This window comes from Stegostoma tigrinum, chromosome 22 (genome assembly GCF_030684315.1).
Source record: "Stegostoma tigrinum isolate sSteTig4 chromosome 22, sSteTig4.hap1, whole genome shotgun sequence".
Taxonomy (NCBI): domain Eukaryota; kingdom Metazoa; phylum Chordata; class Chondrichthyes; order Orectolobiformes; family Stegostomatidae; genus Stegostoma; species Stegostoma tigrinum.
In genome coordinates, this window is record NC_081375.1 from 37,724,551 (window position 1) to 37,749,127 (window position 24,577).

The 24,577-nt window shown below is 41.5% G+C and overlaps 1 protein-coding gene across 4 annotated transcripts in view; it reads left to right on the top strand.

Moving 5' to 3' along the window:
* The window catches only part of LOC125463506 (myosin-10), a 156,919-nt gene extending 134,422 nt beyond the window's left edge, over nt 1-22,497 (top strand). For all 4 annotated transcript variants that reach the window (XM_048554815.2, XM_048554818.2, XM_048554819.2 and 1 more), the window contains 9 exons: nt 244-456; nt 2,375-2,536; nt 3,234-3,362; nt 7,566-7,654; nt 9,477-9,600; nt 11,210-11,418; nt 13,511-13,619; nt 18,867-19,039; nt 20,577-22,497. In XM_048554815.2, the coding sequence (XP_048410772.1) occupies nt 244-456; nt 2,375-2,536; nt 3,234-3,362; nt 7,566-7,654; nt 9,477-9,600; nt 11,210-11,418; nt 13,511-13,619; nt 18,867-19,039; nt 20,577-20,724 (1,356 nt within the window). In that variant the 3' untranslated portion in view covers nt 20,725-22,497. The remainder of the gene's footprint in view (nt 1-243; nt 457-2,374; nt 2,537-3,233; nt 3,363-7,565; nt 7,655-9,476; nt 9,601-11,209; nt 11,419-13,510; nt 13,620-18,866; nt 19,040-20,576) is intronic.
* The last annotated feature ends 2,080 nt before the right edge of the window (nt 22,498-24,577 follow it).

Here is a 24,577-nt window from a genome sequence, read left to right on the forward strand (position 1 = left end):
GTATCGTGATATATCTGTACAAGTTGATTTTAAAATATCTAAACAGTTCTGCTGAGCTGCTAATTATTTAATAGCCAGTTTGTGACTTTAGCATATTGGTACCTGCAGGGAAAGTAGGGACCCCTCTCTGTAGAGGGGAAAACTAAAGCTTTAGTAATTGGAAGGTCAATTTTGTGGAAGTAGGGTAAGCAAGAAGTTCATCGCTCAGTAGCAGTTTCTGATTGCTGTTGCTTTGAATGGTAGGTGCATGAACTGGAAAAGTCCAAACGAGCCTTGGAGCAGCAAGTGGAGGAGATGAGGACTCAGCTCGAGGAACTGGAGGATGAGCTGCAGGCCACTGAAGATGCCAAACTGCGTTTGGAGGTCAATATGCAGGCCATGAAGGCCCAGTTTGAGCGTGACCTGCAGGCCAGGGATGAGCAGAATGAAGAAAAGAAGAGAATGTTGGTTAAACAGGTAAAAAGCTAATCCATTGGTGTGTCCCTTTGCCTGCAGATAAAAGGGAAATGGGTAGATGCACTGTACTTGAATTTCTAGAAAGGATTTAATAAGATACCATGCAAAAGAATATTCGAGAACTAACAAAACTGATATAAACAAATCATTTTTTCATTTTGGCAAGATGTAATAAGTAGTGTGCTGCGGGATCTGTTCAAGGACCTTCAATGTTTTACAATTTAGTTAAATGACTAGAAGGAAGGGCCCAAAGAGTTGGCGAAGTGACTGCTGACACAAAGATGGGAACATAAATTGTTGGAAATCTGAAACAACCACACAATGCTGGAGAAATTCAACAGGTCTGGCAGTGTCTGGAGAGAAACAGACTATAAAGGGTTTTGGAAATTAGCTTTTTTTTATGCAATTTGGAGGCAGAGGAGGGGCAAGAGGGTAAGTAGAGACTGAATGTGCAAGGCAGGGGGATAGTTGATAGTGGAGGAAGGCAAAAAATGTGAAGTGCATAAACTATTGTGTGAAATGGTGAGAAGTGGCCCTTTTTCACTAAGTCCAAAGTAAGGCATGAACAGAGTCATAAAGCACAGAAACAGATCCCTCAGTCCACGCTGACTTGGCATCCCAATCTGACTTAATTCCATTTGCCAGCACTATTTCCTATTTTCCTATTCATATACTCATCTAGATGCATTTTCAAATGTTGTAATTGTACCCATCTCCAACTTCTTCTGGCAGCTCGTTCCATATACGCAAACCCTCAGGTCCATTTCAAATCTTAGCCCTTTCACCTTTAAACTTATGGTCTATAGTTTTGGATTTCCCTACCCTGGGGAAAAAGACATAGGGTGAATTAACACAATGAATCACCATTATAATTTTATAAACCTCTATAAGGTCACCCCTCAGTCTCTGCTCTGGAGTGTGGAGAGCCCAACAATTCAGCCTCTCCCTATAGCTCTATAAAGTTGACGCTGCTGTGGGGGCAAGAATATAAGAAAAATTGAGAACTGACATAATGTAGTCAGCTTTTGAAGTTACTTAAGTCAATATAGAGACCTCAAGGCTGTGAAATTCCTAAGCAGAAAATGAGATGTTGTTCCTTGTGTTGTGATTTGCTGAAACAATGCATCAGACCCAGGACAGAAATATTAGCATTAAAGCAAAGTATTTTGTTGAACGGCTAAATGATTTGGGAGGCCAGGGTCACTCCTGCAAGCAGAGTGAAGATCTTCTGTAAAGTGGTCGTCTGGGCTGTGTTTGGTCTTGCCAATGTAAAGGAGACCATGTTGTGAGTGTTACAAACAATTGAAAGTAGTACTGGTGAAATGTTGCTTAACTTGGAAGATGGTTTTGGGGCCTTGGAGGTGGTAAATGGGCAAGTGTTATCCTTCTGCAATTATGTGGCAAGGTGCTTTTGTGGAAGAATAAGGAAGCATTAAGAGCCATGGGCATGTGGACCAGGGAGTCATGGAGGGACCAGTTCTGTGGAATCTGACAGGGGAGTGTGTGTTGGCATTTTGCAGGAGATGACAAAAGTTGAGTACGATCCTTCTGAAATAGACTGGTGAAAGGTAAGGACGTGTTGCTCGTCCACCTAACTGATCTGGGCGAGGGTGAGGACAGATGCAAGAGATGGATCAGATATGGCTGAAGGCCTTTGCAGGAAGCAGGGTCTGAGGCGGTATAGTTGAGGGAACTATTGCTCAGTGGACAATGAATGGAAACAGGGAGGTCAAGGAAGTAAATGGAGGAGTCAGGTGGACCAGATGAAAGCGAACAAGAGGTGGATTTGTTTCAGGGTGAACTGAGTTTGTGGTAATTTGGTGCAATTGATAATGTCTCTGTCATGACCCTGGGTGTCAGAAAGCAGTGAAGCATTTGTCGTAATGTATGACCTGAAATGTGTTAATTCACACTGTAGGTTCGTGAACTGGAAGCTGAGCTTGAAGATGAAAGGAAACAGCGAGCACAAGCAGTTGCTGGGAGGAAGAAACTGGAGATGGATCTGAAAGATTTGGAGGCTCAGATTGAAGCAGCAAACAAGAACCGGGATGAGGCAATCAAACAACTCCGCAGACTTCAGGTAACTCTATGGTTCTGAGTTTTTTTTTCCCTTTGTTTACTTTTGTGTCAATGGGCAAAGGTATCTTTATCTCTAAACATTTTGTAATTGTCAACAAATGAGGTTGCAGTAATTCAAAAAGCAAATAAAATCACTTGTGGTATACTTCAAAAGCAGCATACAAATTGAGCACAGTAAGATCCCACTTGAGACTTTTTGACCTGATGAGCTTTTTTCTTTGGGATGCTTGAGAAGAATGTTAGGCAGGAGACTTTGTCTGCCTGTACATAAAATACTTTGGGCTATCATTTAATGTTCACTGCAGCCAGATCACGAGCTGAGAGTTTAATGTTTCATCTGAGAGGCAGCAGCTTTTCAAAGCTACCCCGAGCCATCGGCATTGATCACATGCCTGAGGTCTCTAATGGACTTCAGATTACAGCTATCTGCACTCATCCTCAATTGTACCCAAACAGGGTGGTACTTTTTGTCATTCTTTGTGAATTTTATAAACAAAGTACAGATGATTTCCCCCCCCCCCCACTCTCTCTCATGTCTTTGAACTAAGAAAAGCAGAAATATTTGAGCAACATCCAAGGCATATTTGCACATATAGCCCAAGGAGATGTTGGTAATTGATAGTTATTATGTCTTCAGCTATAATGGCTGGGTAAGATTTGCAGTCTAAAGAGAAACCCTTCCTTTAAAACCTTCTCAGGCACAGATGAAAGACTACCAACGTGAGCTGGAAGAGGCTCGTGTTTCAAGAGATGAGATCTTTGCTCAGTCAAAAGAAAATGAAAAGAAGCTGAAAGGTCTGGAGGCAGAAATTCTACAACTCCATGAGGTTTGTTGGTACAATCAGTCATACTGTATATACATCTGACCTGTCATTCATTGCTGGCACTGGGGAATTGTCAATGCTAATGTCTGTCTAAAGTTTCCAGGACCACTAATACAGATGTGCATCTCTAAAGTTCACCTGGTACAGCTCAAATTACAAGCATCAAATTGTGTATAGAAATTTTGCACTTTTGAGAGAACCATACAAATGGATGAGCTCAGGGTCTGATGACTTTAAGGATAAGCTATAAGTATACAGAAACCCTCAGGGCTAACCTGCAAAACTTTGAAGGGGCTAGTTGTTTGGATAACGTGGGTTTTGTTGGAGGGATGTGCAAAGAATAGGAGCAAAAGTCTGCTTGTGTAAGGTTTCAGCTTCCAAAAGTAACATTGTGTTTTGATCTTTCTTGACTGGAATGGTATTTTTTGCCCAACAACTTATTACCTGGACCGGTGTTTATAGAACAGAACAGCTGATAAACCCCTGAAATGATTTGTGTTTTGGTTCAGTGCTGACTTATTTTGCTTTAATTTGCCAAAAGTAAAAATAGGCTAATAATTCCATTTTGTCAATTATTTGTCAACACTTAACATTCACTAATGATTTGGATAATTTGGAAATGGTGATCAAGCTTGCCAATAACCAAGTTTGTCAGCAAAGTAAGCATCACTAACAAGACATAAAATTACAAAGTCTCCATTAGACTGAGCGGATGAAACTAGGTGTTAGATTTCAGTGCAACTGTGAGGCTACCTCTGTTAGACATGAGATATAGAGCCAATAACTTTAAATGGCGGTGGTGTTAGTTGAGGCCTAAAGCTTTAGGGGTGCTGGTCAGTAAATAAGTAAAGTGTAATATTCAGCCACGTGGAAATTACAGGCTAATATTCAGCCCTTCTAATTACACTAATCAGTGTAAAGAAGAGGTAGACTTGTATAGCTGTACAAAACCCAAGTTAGATCATGTCAGAGTGCTGTATGGTTCAGGACACTGTACCTTGAAAGGGTACTGTGCAATTGTACCAGGTTGCCAGACCTCTCACTGGGTTACAGGGAGCAATTGCATGAACTAGAATTGTATTCTCATATGATGATAGGAACTGCAGATGCTGGAGATTCCAAGATAATAAAATGTGAGGCTGGACGAACACAGCAGGCCAAGCAGCATCTCGGGAGCACAAAAGCTGACGTTTCGGGCCTAGACCCTTCATCAGAGAGGGGGATGGGGGGAGGGAACTGGAATAAATAGGGAGAGAGGGGGAGGCGGACCGAAGATGGAGAGTAAAGAAGATAGGTGGAGAGAGTGTAGGTGGGGAGGTAGGGAGGGGATAGCTCAGTCCAGGGAAGACGGACAGGTCAAGGAGGTGGGATGAGGTTAGTAGGTAGCGGGGGGTGCGGCTTGGGGTGGGAGGAAGGGATGGGTGAGAGGAAGAACCGGTTAGGGAGGCAGAGACAGGTTGGACTGGTTTTGGGATGCAATGGGTGGGGGGGAAGAGGTGGGCTGGTTGTGTGGTGCAGTGGGGGGAGGGGACGAACTGGGCTGGTTTAGGGATGCAGTCGGGGAAGGGGAGATTTTGAAACTGGTGAAGTCCACATTGATACCATATGGCTGCAGGGTTCCCAGGCGGAATATGAGTTGCTGTTCCTGCAACCTTCGGGTGGCATCGTTGTGGCAGTGCAGGAGGCCCATGATGGACATGTCATCAAGAGAATTGGAGGGGGAGTGGAAATGGTTTGCGACTGGGAGGTGCAGTTGTTTTTTGCGAACTGAGCGGAGGTGTTCTGCAAAGCGGTCCCCAAGCCTCCGCTTGGTTTCCCCAATGTAGAGGAAGCCGCACCGGGTACAGTGGATGCAGTATACCACATTGGCAGATGTGCAGGTGAACCTCTGCTTGATGTGGAATGTCATCTTGGGGCCTGGGATGGGGGTGAGGGAGGAGGTGTGGGGACAAGTGTAGCATTTCCTGCGGTTGCAGGGGAAGGTGCCGGGTGTGGTGGGGTTGGAGGGCAGTGTGGAGCGAACAAGGGAGTCACGGAGAGAGTGGTCTCTCCGGAAAGCAGACAGGGGTGGGGATGGAAAATTGTCTTGGGTGGTGGGGTCGGATTGTAAATGGCGGAAGTGTCGGAGGATAATGCGTTGTATCCGAAGGTTGGTAGGGTGGTGTGTGAGAACGAGGGGGATCCTCTTGGGGCGGTTGTGGCGGGGGCGGGGTGTGAGGGATGTGTCGCGGGAAATGCGGGAGACGCGGTCAAGGGCGTTCTCGATCACCGTGGGGGGAAAGTTGCGGTCCTTAAAGAACTTGGACATCTGGGATGTGCGGGAGTGGAATGTCTTGTCGTGGGAGCAGATGCGGCGGAGGCGGAGGAATTGGGAATAGGGGATGGAATTTTTGCAGGAGGGTGGGTGGGAGGAGGTGTATTCTAGGTAGCTGTGGGAGTCGGTGGGCTTGAAATGGACATCAGTTACAAGCTGGTTGCCTGAGATGGAGACTGAGAGGTCCAGGAAGGTGAGGGATGTGCTGGAGATGGCCCAGGTGAACTGAAGGTTGGGGTGGAAGGTGTTGGTGAAGTGGATGAACTGTTTGAGCTCCTCTGGGGAGCAAGAGGCGGCGCCGATACAGTCATCAATGTACCGGAGGAAGAGGTGGGGCTTGGGGCCTGTGTAGGTGCGGAAGAGGGACTGTTCCACGTAACCTACAAAGAGGCAGGCATAGCTGGGGCCCATGCGGGTGCCCATGGCCACCCCCTTAGTCTGTAGGAAGTGGGAGGAGTCAAAAGAGAAGTTGTTGAGTGTGAGGACGAGTTCAGCTAGGCGGATGAGTGTCGGTGGAGGGGGACTGGTCGGGCCTGCGGGACAGGAAGAAGCGGAGGGCCTTGAGGCCATCTCCATGCGGAATGCAGGTGTACAGGGACTGGACGTCCATGGTGAATATGAGGTGTTGGGGGCCAGGGAATTGGAAGTCCTGGAGGAGGTGGAGGGCGTGGGTGGTGTCACAGACGTAGGTGGGGAGTTCCTGGACCAAAGGGGAGAAAATGGAGTCCAGATAGGTGGAGATGAGTTCGGTGGGGCAGGAGCAGGCTGAGACGATGGGTCGACCAGGGCAGGCAGGTTTGTGGATTTTGGGAAGGAGATAGAAACGGGCCATGCGGGGTTGGGGAACAATGAGGTTGGAGGCTGTGGGTGGGAGGTCCCCTGAGGTGATGAGGTCGTGAATGGTGTTGGAGATGATGATTTGGTGCTCAGGTGTGGGGTCATGATCGAGGAGGCGGTAGGAGGTGGTGTCGGAGAGTTGGCGTCTGGCCTCGGCGATGTAGAGGTCAGTGCGCCATACTACCACTGCGCCACCCTTGTCTGCGGGTTTGATGGTGAGGTTGGGGTTGGAGCGGAGGGCTGCCCGTTCTGCGGGGGAGAGGTTGGAGTGGGTGAGACGGGTGGAGAGGTTGAGGCGGTTGATGTCTCGACGGCAGTTGGAGATGAAGAGGTCGAGGGAGGGTAGGAGGCCTGGGGGTGGTGTCCAGGAGGAGGACTTGTGTTGGAATCCAGTTCCCTCCCCCCATCCCCCTCTCTGATGAAGGGTCTAGGCCCGAAACGTCAGCTTTTGTGCTCCTGAGATGCTGCTTGGCCTGCTGTGTTTGTCCAGCCTCACATTTTATTATCTTGTATTCTCATATGTTCAGTTTGGTGTTTTTTTCTTGAGGGTTGAAAGGCTTAGAAGTCTTCACTGTTGGGGCTGAGAGTGGCATTTCCAGAACAAGATGCAATCGTTAAAATTCAAGTCAAGCCATTTGGGAAAGTAGTTGGGGAGCACTTCTACACACAGGGTGCTTAGAAGTATGTAGTTCTGTCCTATGTAAAGCAGGAAATACTAACTCCTAACTTCAATGCCAAGCTCGCTAATTTATCAGTGAAGTGAAATATTTAGAATATGGAGCCTTGAGATTATTTACCACTCATTGCATTGAATGGTGGAATAGTCTCAAGGGCCTACTCATTTGTTAACCTCATTTAAAAGTAAACCTAATTTTAAGAAAATTATAGCTTTGAATATTGCAATTCATGTATGGTACATCATCTGGGTTGACAACACCTGTGTTGCTGTTAATAAGGAGTTACATTGATTATGTTTTAATGGGACAGGTACACTGTCTAGTGACTGATTTGCACAGATCAGCTTCACATGATACTAATGCTGTATCGTTTTGAAGGAACTGGCTGCCTCGGAGCGAGCACGTCGCCATGCAGAGCAGGAACGTGATGAACTGGCAGATGAAATTGCAAACAGCACATCTGGAAAGTAAGGAAGTATGGCACAGATCCATAGCTGCAAAATTTATTACAAGAAATGTTTATTTAAAACTCTTATCAAACTAAGTCCCAAGTTTAAATCTAAATGAAATTCATGTTTTGCTGACAGAAGTACGGGCCGGGTCTGATTTGTATCTCGAGTTCACGACTGGTTGGACTTCTTACCCGGCTCAGATGTTTATCAAGTCTTGAGCAGTAAAGAACTTTAGTCTCCTAATGCCCAAAATTCAAATTTATTGTTTGAAGTTTTTTCAAATTTAGTTGATCTGGCTACATAAACAGACTTGGCCTGTTGTTAACAGTGCCTTCAGGTAACTTGCACCTCAAGTTTATTAGTGGTCATGTTTCACTCTTAGGTCAGTCTTTCCTTCCCCATGTCTTTTTACCTTTCTTGTGATGCATTTTCACAGCTGCTGCTGCTAGTGCAAACAGGCACACACTCTCTTGGTCCTCCCTTTGTAAGTTCTGGAAGGACTTAAAGTTCCAGCAGCTTATTTGACTTGGCAGTGCTTCAGAGTTTGATTTGGTCCTTGGTCCGTGTTCATACACTTTTCAGTCAAGGTCATGAAACTGTAATCAACAGTATAAATCCTGAGTACAGAAATCTATTGTATAAATCACACACAAACATAACTCTGGGGAGAGTGAAGTGTTCTCCATACAGTATTGTTCTGCCAAGATCTCTTGAGTGAGGGCATATGCCAATGTGTACGAAAATGATATCCTATTGCATGTAAGCAGTCTTGCAGTTTCCTATCCCTCAGCCGTATTTACCTCCGAAGCTATACCATTGTATGACTTTTTCCCGTTGAAGTTGAAAGCTAGGTTGTGACGTTTTATAATGGCATTAGCAATTGACTATCTAATGTCCTGACAGTCGTATGAAAATTGTTAGAGCAGACAGCGTTAAACAGATGAGAACACCAGCCCACCTCATTGACAACAGAAAAAGTGGGTAAAAGAAGCTTTCCACCTGTTTAAGTTATTTTTTACTTTGTATCCAAACTGCACATTGGCTGATGTAAAGTTGCCTTGAGGGCAAATGCTTGTACATTAAATATGTCTGTCATGGTTTAGTTGTAGTGCACAAGTTAACCTTCATTCTAATGGTTGTATTGCTTTTACTCACATTTAAAAGTGGTACATAGGTGCACGTTGAGACTTAACCTCTCTGCAGGAATGCTCCGTTGTCAATTACTTTGGCAAACACCATTTAAAATGTGGAGAATGCAGAATAGATGAGATTACCTTGCTTTGGGTCTTCATACTGAGCTTCATTCTATGTTTCACACTGAGTAGTCTGACCATGGGTTAAACTGGAGCAGATGAGCACATGTATTGCGACACCTGCCTTGGGCAGGTGAAGATAGTTGTGCTAGCTTAGGGGAGTGAGATGATATGCAGTCAAAATGCTATTTAGCTTAAACTATCAATACTCCAGCAGTTTTATGATGCAGATAGAACATATGTTCTACCAATTTTTTTTTAAGAAGAACTTTAAGAACCTGAGCTGTAGTTCTCTGGCACAGAACTAACCTGCCTCATACATGTCCCTTCTAATTGCTCTTTATGCGTAACATGTGCATGTCATGCTGCAGCATTGTTTTCTTGTTTCTGGTGCTTTTTAAAAGGGGGAACTTGAGTGAGCTTTGTGGTACCTTCTGGTTATCTGCACATCACAATACAGGGTGGCAGGAACTTCATTCAGGTCTCTCAAATTCCAGTTGGGACTTAATCTGTTTTATTTGGTTCCAGTCAATGGAGCATCTGGTTGATCAAAATCCTCTCTTTTTAAATCACTAATTCCTCAGATCTGCTTTATTGGATGAGAAACGTCGCTTGGAAGCTCGTATTGCCCAGTTAGAAGAAGAACTTGAAGAGGAACAGAGCAACATGGAGCTCCTTAATGATAGATTCCGCAAAACTACAATGCAGGTTTGTTTTTTCACCATTTAAAGTTAATTCTATTGTGCTAGACCTGATGGAAAATTTACCCACTAGACATGACAGGTTACTAACACAATCCATTTTTAGTTAAGTATGCTGCCTCTTTGGTATTTTTTGTTTCTTTGAATCTTGTGATAAGCATAATTAATAAACTAATGCGTAATGAAATGAATAGACCAGTAATTATATAAACTCAGTATATATCAATAATTATTACATTAATGAAGTAGCTACAATTTCTCATTGTTTCAAGCTCTCTCTCTTGCTATCAGTCAAGTCAGAAAAGTTTCTTATTTATGCTAGCATAGTATTCCTTTAGAGAAACTGCGAAATACCTTTTGTTACCACATCAATTCGTGCTGCTATGAAGCTGGAAGCAATTACAATAAATAATGCTTAAACTTAATGTATGGTGCAGAATTGCAGCACTGTCATGAGAGCTCAAAATTCCTCAACAGGATTTGCTGTTGTATTGAGTTTAGTAAGTAGTTTTGACTAATTTTCTGCAGCTTTGAACAGTATAAACATCTTAACACTCAAGCCCGTCCACTTCACTACCCAGGAAACAGTTTTGTATTTCAAATGTCCCTTAAAGCTTTGACCCAGTGCTGGGATTGTGTTTGGCAAGGTCAGATGTGTCAAGTCAATGAAGTGCTGACTTTATTAATGCCCTGTAGGGATGTTAGGCTGATTAATGTAGCCCCTAGTATTCCTTCGATCTTGAGCTGGGGAAAGGTCCGTGTAATAACTAACCAATTACACACCCTGTTGCCATCCCATTGCATTCCTGCTATCAACTTGAATTCTCCTTTTCTGGACTGGATTCTCTTCCCTGTTACTAAAAGGAGAAAGCACAGTGTGAAGCAGTCTTTCTTGTGTAAAATCTAGAATTTCAGCTTTTGGGTCTAGTCTTGTAAAATGGCTATGTTGCGGTTCTGCTTGGTTTACAGGTGATTGGGTAATCCTTTCCAGAGTCTTTCCATGATAATCAATGATCAAATGGAGTGTTTTGTGCAAGAACTGGGCTTATTGTATTTGCCTTCTCTAACCCATTCTATGCTTTCATATTTAGTCAGCCTCTGATTTCAAGTGTGCAGAGTAGCCAGTTGCAAGGTCAGAGCTTCACTTTGGTGTGTGTAGTTTAAGTTAATAAGATATTGCACACTAAACTGGATTTTGAGAAATAGAAGATTTGGAAATCCTTTACGACAAGCATTCTGAATTTATTTTGTTATCATTTTCATTTTAATATCTGTATTTGTTCATTTAAGTGGTACAATGGTGCCTTGTTTGACTAGTTGTCTCCTTAAATTTTATAAAACAAAATTGATGCAGTGTTTTCCAAGAGTGGTGAAAAGCACAATAAGTTAGTTCAGCACTCTATTTGCAATAGCAGATTTGATGCTGTGTACTCAATTTCTGCAGTTCTAATGCCCTGACTATGTTTTTATTTATTTGTTAACTTAAAAAATTGACCAAGGAAATAAAACCAGTTACATTGGATCTTTAGATGAAGCCAAAATATTGGAGAAGCATTTGGCAAAGTCTGAGATTTCCAACTCTTTACCCATTTGTTCTGCTTCAACTTTCTCACAAGGTTGAAACTCTGAACTCTGAGCTTGCTAGCGAACGCAGTGCTGGACAGAAGAGTGAAAATGCACGGCAACAACTTGAACGACAGAACAAAGAACTCAAAGCCAAGCTTCAAGAACTGGAGGGATCAGTGAAGTCCAAATTCAAGTCAACAATTTCGGCACTGGAGGCCAAGATAGCGCAGTTGGAGGAACAACTTGAACAGGAAGCAAAGTAAAACAGTTGTGCACTGTGTATTCCCCTCTTTCCCCTCTTCCCCTCTGCACACACATTATATGCTTGGCTCCTGCCAGCTTCATGTTGATTATCATTTTAGTAACACAAGGAATTTGATCCAGCAAGCGCAAGACAATAGTGTCTTGAATCTTAACTTTAAAAACTGGTTCCCGAGACACCTCTGAGACTCTATTCCATAGGCCTGTATTTATACTGTAAAACTTTTATTTTTATATTCTGATCTAATCACTGGCCTCATTAAATGACCTGCAATTCATTGTTACATGTTTATGTGAGGGGAATTATTGAGTTTCCATTTTTTTTTTGGAGGAGGGGGATTTACAAAAGTGTTTTTTTGGGCTTTTGGCAACAATTGCTAATTGGATATGAAGTTAATTTCTTTTTGAAGCCAGAATTAAACTGAAGTTAAGGTAATTCATGTTCACATTGTTTGTGGTAGCTTCTTATTGGAATTCTAGCTTCCCAAATGTTAGCAGAGCTTATGGTTAAAGGATGGTGGGAGAGGTTACAAAGTTTGCAATAGATTATGTACAGCAGGACTGTTGCTGAATGATCATTCAGGTCTGTTTGATCTTGGTATCTAATTGACATTTAGCTTAAATGCAACATTTCAGTTCTAATTTCAAACAAAATAGGACAAGGGATTTTTCAATTTAGTCAGGTAGTTATACACAATTAGTGTCAGAATGGCCATTTTGATTTTTGGTTCAGTGTAACAACATAACACCCTGTCAGTATGCATTCTCTACACATTTCTATCTTCAAAATTACAATGTGAAGATATAACGCTGGATGATCCATCAATCAAACTTATTGTTGCACTTTGCATTGTCCATTTCACAATAATGTTCATTTCAAAATTGAAAGTAATCTGAAGAATTTTAGAAAATCCTGCAATTCTTTAAGGTGCCCATTTTTATTGCAGTTCATATTGTATTGCTTCACAGGGTATAGGTAACAACTTAGGTATTAAGTTTCTAGATTTTCCAAATTTGATTTGAATCTCATTTTAAAAACTTATTTTAGTTTTAGTGCAATTTAAAATTAAACTTGGAAGTGCAATTTACTGTTAGTAATTGCCACGTTGCCACTTGGTGGACATATGGTTGTACAGCAAGTAATTTTCACATCCATTATCCATTCTGAATATATATTCCGTGTTCAAAGCTGAACAATTACAAATTTACTTGTTTTGATGAATATCTTCTATTTCTTTTGAGCTATCTATTTTGTATCAAAGTCTCAAGTTGGGTACCACACTTAAGACATGTTGGTTATCACAAATTTGGGGAAAATCTTTAAAATTTAAGTGTCAATGTTTTGGATAAATGTATGGATTTTTAAGAAGTCACTTGGTAGGTGCAGAACTTGACTGTCGCAGATGAGATATACCGTTGAAGCTTTTAATCTTCCATTTGTCAGGACAAACACGTGTTATTTTTGCATCAATAAAAGATGCCATTGGCAGATTCTGAGACTTTGCCATGGAGAGTGTATAAGGAACACTGGAAACAAACCTTTTCTTTAATTTTAAACGGCACGCTACCTACTCTGTTTGTGAGCAGAGTTCTGTGTGAATTTCATAGCTTCAAGCAAGTGGAAATGAGCCACTTTGCAAACTCAAGCTGATCTTAAATTTTACTAAATATAATTAGTGCGCCTGGGATTGCTCAGCAAGTTCTGTCAAATAGCAGAATCCTAACCAATATTGGGCACTGATGGGAATATTCAGTTGGTGTGTACATGTTGTCAGCAGAAGATAGCTGCTCCCAGATGCATTTCCCCATGGCAGTGCCCTGACTAATTGAAGCCACATGCATTTTTCAAAAGTTGGAGGTAAATCTCCTTTGGCCAAGGCATTGGTGCTGCCTTTACAGCAATCGGTTGCACTGTCAACTAATTGGCACAGTGTTCCCATGCAGAATGAATTGTTCCCCTTGAGATTTGGTATTTTTGCTTCTGTCCTCGAGTGAAAGAGATGATCAGCATGTCTTTGTTTCTGTACTGCAGTCTAGATTTCAATTCAATCTTTTAGCAATTTTTCTTTAAAGTGATTTTGTCATTACAGAGAGCGAGCAGCAGCCAACAAGCTTGTTCGTCGCACAGAAAAGAAGCTGAAGGAAGTGTACATGCAGGTTGAAGATGAACGCAGGCATGCAGATCAATACAAGGAGCAGGTAGTTTTCTATCTGTTTTCTTCAAATGTTATGATTCATGTAGAAATAAACTTTTATTGAAATAGAAGATCTGTGTTACCATGGAACATCTGATCACACAATTATAGAATCCCTATCCTATAAAAACAAGCCATTTGGCCCATCAAGTCACACCAACTCCAAAGAGCATCTCACCCAGACCACCTGTCCCTGTAACCCTTCATTTTACCATTGGTAGCCCACCTAACCTGGACACCAAAAGGCAATTTAGCACAGCTAGTCCACTTAGCCTGCACTTGGATTGTGGGAAGAAATCTGAGTGCACAGAGGAAACCGACACAGGTATGGGGAGAATGTGTAGAGTTTGCACAGTCATTTAAGGGTAGCGTTGAACCTGGGTCCTTGGCACTGTGGTACCAGTGGTAACCACTGCTGCCCCATGTCCCATTGTACTGACACCCCTCAGCACATCCTTTATCATTTAAAACAATAGGGAAACTTTGTCTTTGACCTTCATAAAACATGCATACATGTTAGATAGTAAAGCCCAAAATATAGTTTAAGAACTGGGCATTTCTGCAGGTCTGCCTGGTACTGATTAACCAGTGAAGTTTACTTTCCAGATCGCAATATTAGAAATGTCTGTGCTGCTGAGTAATTTTCCCCCAGCTAAACAAATCTGTCACTGGAAAAGGAAAACATGTATTTTTTCCTGTTTTTTTTTTGTTCATTTTTAGAAGTGTTTTAACCTGGAGTTTTTAATGAATTGCACTGGCTCCCTCTCTGCAATTTTCCTAACATTATCTGAACTACTGCAAGAGAACACCAGTTACATTCTGTTGCAACTCTACTCTCTGTAAGCTTTGCGCTGGTTTCGAAAACACCGTTTGGTAGACACAGGAGCTACTCCCGAAACTGACCACACACTCGGGAGTGAATTAATTAGCATTGGATATATCGTGGAGATTCCAAAAATATAAAACTAGTCGCAAGCTCACCAGTCGGTACACTTGTTTTTGAATTTTTTTTGTTTTCAAATTTCTTAGGACCTAGTTGTGCCTCAGTCTAACAATGATTGTTATTTGGAAAGTAATTTTCAGCACTTGAAGAAATGCAGCTTTTTACTGATATTGTTTTAAAATATTAACTTCCCTAATTAAACCCACTTTCTATTGTTCTTCAATATATCAAGAACTACGTTTAAAGCTATCTTTGAAAAAGAATTTGGCTTTAACGCACTGCACAATTACACTGGCTCTCAGCCAATTTTTGCATTTAATAGTAAAGCAAATCAGTTTAAGCAGAAACTTCTGGGCGAAAAGTGCTTTTCAGAATGAATGCAATTTGCAGAATCTTTGCCCTAAACAGTCAACAAAGGAAGCTAATTAAAAATAATCACTTAGCCTTAATTTATGCAGTGTATTTGCTTTGACTAAGTGCCTTTATATTCCATTATAGATGGATACATGCCACAGTTGGGACTAGTTTTCAAAATTCCAAGTCAGTTCAGTTTTCATAACCAAAACCTGCAAAGCTCAGCCTGACCCCCAAAAAAAGCACAAAATTAATATACTCTTATTACAAGGGTATGTGCGTTATATAATGTGATACTATCCTACACTGCTCACTTTGAAGTAATGGATGAGAGCACATTTTGAAATTTATGCAGTACAGTCTAAACTACTAATTGAAATTTGTTTCAAGTTACAAAATTATACAAGAATAAATAACGATTCAGGATTTTGTTTTTTTGCATGGCAATATGATTACTTGACATGAAAAATAATTTGGACATCAGAGACCTTTTTATCAACATTTGAGATTTTAGGCAGTATGTGAATTCTAAACACTTATCTCTGATATGGAACTAAAATGATTGAAATACAGCAACTGCATTATTTATTGCTGTTAGGTCTTGGGTGCTACCACTGTCAATCAAATAAGATTTCAAAAGACTTAATGGGTATCAGATGAACTTCTGCTTGAAAGAAAAATTAATGTAGCTGCATCAGCCATTATTGGGAGTACAATCCAAACAATTAGCTCACTTCTGACAACTTTGTATGCTTATGCATGCATTCCCAAAATCCAGCTGCCACTGAGGTTGTTGACTTGCCCGCTGAGCTGGCTGGTCTGTCTAAACTATGTTTATTTATAAATACTAAGCAGAGTAGAACCACATCACTTTATCGAAGGCCGCACTGATGACGTTACCTAGCACGGAGACGAAATGTCTGAACTATAACCAGCCAGCTTGGCAATCAAGTCATCAACCTCACGCGCAACCCCGAACTACAAATCTTCACAAGAACCTTAAATCCAACTGCCTCTGTTGAAGGGAACCATAATCTGACTTTAGCGGAATTGAAAGAGATAATTTGTTTGTAAAATCAGACAACTCAACTTTTTAATTCAAGATTTAGAATTGGGAGTTTCTCCTAAGGAGTCAATGGCAGAAGCCCATGACGAACATGCCGTGGCATTCACCTAGTTAAAATTTGATTCGGGGCATGCTTGCTCAAATTCTGTAAATAAAAACACAGCCTCTTGTGTCTGTTACCAAGTTTGGGCATGCAGTACAAACCATCTGAATATTTTGCAGTCTACAATGGCTAATGGGAGCTACAACCTTCAGCTAAGAGCAATTCCATCAAGTTCCATGTTGTCAGTTCAACTTTATTGGTCACATTCAGACACTAGTATTTGTAAACCACTTTTGGCATTTTAATTACTTGATTTGGTAGCCTATTGTATATTAGATTGTTATCTGGTATTCATCCTAACAGAAAATATATTTCTCATGCTTTGAGATTGTACAATGTAAATACTAGGAACCAGATCACTGATTCTGACACACTGGCTCCAATATAAAAGGGTTTTAATCTAGTTCAATCAGGAACAAAAACTCCAGGGAAGAAAAAAGAAACCAGGTTGATCTATGAATGTTGCTCAGCAGACTACAAGTTAGTACCACTTAGCAGTTCTGCACTCCCTTCATTCCCATTGTGGTCAGAACTCCCAAATGGGGGAAAGACACTGGCCCAAAAGGTGATGGATTGTAGAAGGCCATAAAAGTAATTAACCTAAATACTCGGTCATTGTGAACTTTACCATGACTTCAGGACAGATGTGAATTCTTCTCCAACATAATGGTGACCGTGCTTTGATTAATACAAGAAAGTGTAATGCATGAACAAATTTTTGTACCGTATTGGACAGGTCCATGGTCATGAATATAGCTTTAAATTTTAGCAAGTGCTACTGAACTGCATTATGAGACAGACTAAGCATCTTCAATTGACTGGCCTGTGTGCTCTAAAGTTCACTTATGATATTGCTAGTTAACATGGTATTATCAGATGTAAGAGAGATAATGGGAACTGCAGATGCTGGAGATTCCAAGATAATAAAATGTGAGGCTGGATGAACACAGGCCAAGCAGCATCTCGGGAGCACAAAAGCTGACGTTTCGGGCCTAGACCCTTCATCAGAGAGGGGGATGGGGGATGGGGGGAGGGAACTGGAATAAATAGGGAGAGAGGGGGAGGCGGACCGAAGGTGGAGAGGGTGTAGGTGGGGAGGTAGGGAGGGGATAGGTCAGTCCAGGGAAGACGGACAGGTCAAGGAGGTGGGATGAGGTTAGTAGGTAGCTGGGGGTGCGGCTTGGGGTGGGAGGAAGGGATGGGTGAGAGGAAGAACCGGTTAGGGAGGCAGAGACAGGTTGGACTGGTTTTGGGATGCAGTGGGTGGGGGGGGAAGAGCTGGGCTGGTTGTGTGGTGCAGTGGGGGGAGGGGATGAACTGGGCTGGTTTAGGGATGCAGTAGGGGAAGGGGAGATTTTGAAACTGGTGAAGTCCACATTGATACCATATGGCTGCAGGGTTCCCAGGCGGAATATGAGTTGCTGTTCCTGCAACCTTCGGGTGGCATCATTGTGGCAGTGCAGGAGGCCCATGATGGACATGTCATCAAGAGAATTGGAGGGGGAGTGGAAATGGTTTGCGACTGGGAGGTGCAGTTGTTTGTTGCGAACTGAGCGGAGGTGTTCTGCAAAGCGGTCCCCAAGCCTCCGCTTGGTTTCCCCAATGTAGAGGAAGCCGCACCGGGTACAGTGGATGCAGTATACCACATTGGCAGATGTGCAGGTGAACCTCTGCTTAATGTGGAATGTCATCTTGGGGCCTGGGATAGGGGTGAGGGGGGAGGCGTGGGGGCAAGTGTAGTATTTCCTGCGGTTGCAGGGGAAGGTGCCGGGTGTGGTGGGGTTGGAGGGCAGTGTGGAGCGAACAAGGGAGTCACGGAGAGAGTGGTCTCTCCGGAAAGCAGACAGGGGAGGGGATGCCTACTAACCTCATCCCACCTCTTTGACCTGTCCGTCTTCCCTGGACTGACCTATCCCCTCCCTACCTCCCCACCTACACTCTCTCCACCTATCTTCTTTACTCTCCATCTTCGGTCCGCCTCCCCCTCTCTCCCTATTTATTCCAGTTCCCTCCCCCCATCCCCCTCTCTGATGAAGGGTCTAGGCCCGAAACGTCAGCTTTTGTGCTCCTGAGATGCTGCTTGGCCTGCTGTGTTCATCCAGCCTCACATTTTATTATCAGATGTAATGTTACTTGCCTGTGATGGCACGACTGGAAGATGTTAGATGAGCCGACTGCTCTTATGTTGCCAAGTTTTCTGTTATTGCTGTTGCTGTGACTTACCAGAGTGTGACCAATCCACCACCATTTATTTTATTGCTATCCCCAAAAATTAAATCTGACCCCCTACATAGTCTTGGATGATTTTGAGGCAGGTGGGTGTGGAAGGAAGAAATAGGCAACATTGCACAGCCTGCCTTTGATTTTGTGGGATTGATTTTGATTTTTGGGTAGCTGGCGTGTATATTGTGAACCAGTGCCACAAAAATCTATCAAGTTCTTGAGTTTGATAGCAAGAGACAAGAAGCCTGTGTATAGCGTATATTCCATAAAATTGTAAATGAGGTATTAACTGCGTAATAAGATTTTAGATTTGCATCGTATAGCATCCTATAGGTGGGTGATACGCAGTGCTCTGACTTGAGTAATACTGGACTGTGTTTAGCTTAACCTCTCCTGTGATGGTCACGACCTTCTGCTTTTGGCATTTGGAGGCAAACGGTAATTACAGAAGACACTTGTGGAAAGTTGGTGTCTAGCAGGAGAAAAGTATTGCTGTAATCACTTTTGATGTCTACCTGATTCTTAAAAATTCAAGATCAATTGAGGTGCCAAATATTTCTAGGTAGAGAAATCCAACTCTCGCATGAAACAACTGAAGCGGCAGTTGGAGGAGGCGGAAGAGGAGGCGACACGTGCGAATGCAGCACGTCGGAAACTCCAGCGTGAACTGGATGATACCACGGAGACTGCTGAGGCCATGAATCGGGAGGTGAACACCCTGAAGAGCAGGCTCAGGTAATGTGGGTTTTATACAGAGATTTGTATCTGAGAAGAAAATAAATCCTGTTCTTTGTTTTTCTTAATGTAGATGAACTCTCTCAAGTTTTTGGATCAATGTTTCAACCACAATTTTTTTCCTCCCACACTGAGCCTAATGCCTGTGGTTCTGGGCCACATGGAGCAGTTAATATGTGACATTGCTGACTTGCTGAATATTGTAATAATTTAAATTCCAGCCCTGGGTTGTCAGTGTGGCCTCTGTACATATAAATGTAAACATGCTTTTCACTGCATACAACACTTTATTTCAAGTCCGTTCAGATCTGGCCAGTAGTATGAGGTATTGTCACTTGATTTTGTGATGTGTGCGCGCACAACAGCATTGTTTGTTTGATATATTTGGCTTTTCTCCCCCACTTTAATTCTGCCACAGCACCTCAGTTTATGATGCTTTGGAACAGGGACCTATGATTTTTAGTATTTGTGGTCAAAGTATAAAATCATCAAAGGGACGTAAAGGAAAAGTTTCCATTTCTACCCAGTTCTGGGCGCCCTATTATAGGAAAGATGTGGATGCTTTGGAGAGGGTTCAGAGGAGGTTTACCAGGATGCTGCCTGGACTGGAGGGCTTATCTTATGAAGAGAGGTTGACTGAGCTCGGTCTCTTTTCATTGGAGAAAAGGACGAGGAGAGGGGACCTAATTGAGGTATACAAGATAATGAGAGGCACAGATAGAGTTGATAGCCAGAGACTATTTCCCAGGGCAGAAGTGGCTAGCACGAGGGGTCATAGTTTTAAGCTGGTTGGTGGAAAGTATAGAGGGGATGTCAGAGGCGGGTTCTTTACGCAGAGAGTTGTGAGAGCATGGAATGCGTTGCCAGCAGCAGTTGTGGAAGCAAGGTCATTGGGGTCATTTAAGAGACTGCTGGACATGTATATGGTCACAGAAATTTGAGGGTGCATACATGAGGATCAATGGTCGGCACAACATTGTGGGCTGAAGGGCCTGTTCTGTGCTGTACTGTTCTATGTTCTATAACTTGAACCTGTCACAGGCAGTTGTCGTATATGCATTTTTCAGTCTTTTTTAATAATATTTGGATGACATTGCTAAATTTGTATCAAAAATATTAACTTTCTGATGCTGTTTCCCACTGTGGGCCATTGGAATTAGCCCAACTTGCAGAAAATGCAATTGGAAGCAATGAAGAAGAGACCTTCATTCCATCAGGATAGGCAGCTATCCTGCCCAGCTTCAGTAAATGAGTCCCAGGAACCATTGTTTGCTGTTTATTCGTCTATAAACACCATAGACACATGTTATTTTACTTGGTAAAAAGCCAGATTCCTCAACTAGATTTTATTTAATTTTTGCCAGTTTTCAGCATAACAAATTAAATAGAATACAAAACTGATAAAACCTCCTCAGTGCCAATGTAAGTAGCTGTATGTCTGTATCATTCCCAATTCCAACAGAAATTGGGTGCTGTAATCTATGCCATTGCCTGGTATTTTGCACTGTATTTATAACTGCTGTGCCTTCTTCTCTAGGAGAGGAGGAAGTGGTCTGACATTTACAACCAGTCGAGCAGGAAGGCGGGCGCTGCAACTGGAGGGCACTGCCCTTGAACTGTCAGATGATGATGTTGATAGTAAAGGGGGTGATGTCAATGAAACGCAGACAAGCCAGGGAGAGTAGAGCCATTTTGTAGTCAGCACAGAATGCCCATCTCTGATTTCAGGGAGTCTCTGAATATGAGTGATTTCTCAACTGCTGACTTTTTTGATTCTCTCTACCCTCATTTTATTTTTTTAAACAGGCAAGTTATAAATCATATAAACGTTTGCTCTTTTCGGTCTTAATTTTTTTGTCTCAACATACTACACCCTGCCTATTGTATTCACACAACTGCTTTCCTAAATTGTCTTTGATAATCAAGTACTAATTTGAGCACATTGACTGTTGAGACAACACCTGAATTGTGTTTTCTTTGGAAATTTAATTGAATTCCAGACATAATTAGGATTGGGAGGACTCTTGTATATTACTATGCATGCTACATGTACAAATAAACACGTATTTCCTTATAATTTTGTGGGTAATTAATCAAGTTATTAGTCTGCAGCTGACTGCTGTATTAAGACCAAACTGTGACCATTGCTGAATCTATGTAAACAAATTTTATAATGAGGAAAGAGAAATAAGCCTGTGAAGATTGCGGTATCTGGTTAGCTTGACTAATTAAATGTGAGGATTGACTTGGACGGTGTTAGTGCCAACATATGAGTAATTGGTGATTACAGATCATGTATAGGATAGCAAATAGCCCAAACTTAACTATACAAGTACTCTGTGACTGACTTCAAATGTAATTTCATTCACTTTTATTTTTGCAACAAAGATTTCTAATATGCATTCACTCATGCTGCCCAGTAAACTTGTTAGGAACTTAAAACCATTTTTTTCAAATTGCTAGAGGTGACTTAAAGGTAGTAATGGCCATTGGTGTTCAGCTAATTTGCACAAATCATTTTGAAGCAAGTACAACTTTTAAAAGTGTTCAATAGCTATACTGGAAATCAAAATGTTGTACTTAAAGTGTGTATTGGTGTTTTGAACTATTTGTCTCATTTTCTCATGTAGCTGCTTACATTTCTGTACACAGTGGACATCAGTATTTCAGACACTTGTTCTGACAATAATAAATCGCTTGGTAACAATTTTCCACTTTTTTTAAAAAAGTGGATGAAAACTGGCTTTTATAGGATGGACTCAGGAAGGTTGTTGGCCTTTTTGTATTGTCTCACTGAGCACGAATGAACAGCATTCAGCAATGTTTTCAGCCACAACCTGATCCTACATTACAAATTTTCTACCCTTCCAAATTGCTTTCATCTCACGAAGATGTTTTCTCATACGGGGTGATGTATGCTTGGTCTTTGGCAATTCATTAAATATTTGAAACAGTCCCCACAAGCTACCAGATGCTGTATTTCAAAAGCATTGTAATAGATTCCTATCAATTTTTGTTCGAACCAGAGTTACACCTGGAGTCCTATAAAGAGGTTTCAGAAAGTGCCTTAGACATGGCTTATAATTTGATTACAAGAGCAAGTATCACAGTTGAAACCATATAGTACAATATGCTGAGTTTATAGCCATTAAAATGGTTTTATATTTTACATGCAGCTGTGCTTTATGCCTTGTGCAACCCTTGTGATCAGACTATGATATAGGGTTTAACTCAGTGTTATTGAATAAGTACCTTGAGCCTTCTGTACCAAGCAGGAATTTCTCAATTTCTTCTGGTTTAAAGCTTTAACATCTGTTTGAAGTATTTTTACTGTACTGGCTGTTGACCACCAGACGCTGTTGTTCTCATACCTTTGTATACCTGTGTTTCTAGACAGTTATACCATTCAATAAATTTCTTTGGAACCAATTTTTTAAAAAATAAACTTATTAAATGCACTTGTTGTTCAGTGTTCTCTTTTCTGCAGGTTAACTTTTTTGTTTCAAATTGTTTTTAATAATACAAATTTCTTTGCCCTTCAAATGTGCAGAATAGATACAAAAAGGACAGAAAATGTCTTTGCATTAAAAATGTGCTCAATGCAAAGTTATCTGACCTTAATTGGAACAATGTTTTTGGGGAAAGCTGAGTGTTTCCAAAGTGAGAGGTCAGTGGCTTCCCACTGTTCTTTTCTAACGTGTGTAGGTGTGGGTGTTAGAAAAGGGCCAAGTTAGCCTCCATTGTAATGACTACCCAGTTATGTAGGAATTGCTTGCCACTGCCAGCCAATGCAGGAAGAATATCTGTTTGAATAAGGTTAATGAGCAACTGCCAACATCCCTGTAATTGTATCCTTTTATGAATAGCTGCCTTCAGGAAAGAAATGAGAATAGTCTCAACAAAATATTTGAGGGAGCCAATCTGCATGATGGTTTGGAGCAGCAAGTTAGAGGTTAGAGATTCAGTGCTGCTTAGGCATTTTCCCTCTCCCTTGAGTGAAGGAATGTCAAGCTTTACAAACTTTAAAAACTAACTTTAAATAGTTTGGTATCTTTTATGTTTCATGTGGGTGGCTTAAATTTTCTAGCCACTAGTTAATGCTTATCTGATAAATCAAATTCTGTCCTTGCATGCTGGCATTTGAGCAATGCAGCTGTTGCAACTTGGCTGCATTTGTGGTTCAGATTTTATTTTTGGGTTTGAGTATGGTGAATTTGAGCTCTAGGCTATTCCCAGGAGTATTTACTCTTCTTACGGGACAGCTCCAAGTCTGGACTCCAGAATGGATCCATATCAGCAAATTGAAACCTATGCAAATTGTAAGTGTGAACTTTAGTGTGAGCCCAAGGTATCAAGGCATCTGTTTATGATAATTGTTTTCCATTATACTTCTAAGTCATAAATATAAAACCTTAAATACCTTTAATTGGGTTAAGGGGGGGAACATAAGAGTTGAGTAAACAGCTCCTCAGTGTGTAAGAGAAGACATATCAAAACATGGTTTGTATTCTATAGCCTTCATTAATTCTGATAACAGAACAGACTGAAAATAGGTCTGGCAGGAGTTTCCTTGGGTGCACTTTGCAATATACTTACAAATTTTGCTCAAACTGGTGTGCTTACTTTCAGAATTTGTCATTTTTAGATGGGTTAAGTTTCTGTTCAGCTTCAGTTGTCAAATTACCAACAGTGTTCCATGAGTCAATGTAATTTGACAGAACTGAGATTTCAATGATTTGTTTTACTGCTTAAATCAAAAAGATCCCTTCTGTTTATTGTCAACTGGTATAGCTTTATTAATAGAGCTGCAATTGGGTTTATCTTAATGTTTAGCCTACCATTAATGTATAACCTGAATTTATTTCAACTACACAATCATGAGCAAACTTTAATGAATAATTACTGTTTAAAAATTTAAACATGTAATTTATTAGAATAGTTTGCTTATGCCTTTGTGCCCAATAAAGGACTTCACTTAGTGCGTCCCAGGGGCTACAAATGGATTTGAGTATGAAAACTCCACTTTGATTTGAGTCAGGTTGGGGGTTGCAGTGGTGCTGAGGGTGGGGTGAGGGTGTCAGTTTCCACCACAGTTTTAATTTTTCAAGTTGGAAAATATCTCAGAAAACCCACTATGCTGGAGGCGCCTTGTCCTAAAAATCATCAAATTTTTAACCTTGAGTTTGGCCCCATGATTCAAACCAAAGCAGGAGAAAAGTGTTTACTGGGCCTTAAGAGGTGGGGAAACCAATCGGTAATGTCTTTTCATTCATGTATAACAAAACATCATCATATGATGTGACACTTCAAAAAGTACATCACTAACTGTGAAGCATCAAGATATCTGGTAGTGATGAAAACTGACAAGCCATTTTATGCACAGCAAACTCCCACAAATAACAATGGGATTGTGAACAGGGGCATTGATTTTTTTGTTTGAGGGTTAGATGTTGGGAGTGATGCTACTGATGTTTTCTAAGAGTGACACAAGATTCTTTACATCCACCCAAATAGGCAGATAGGATAAATGGAGGCTGT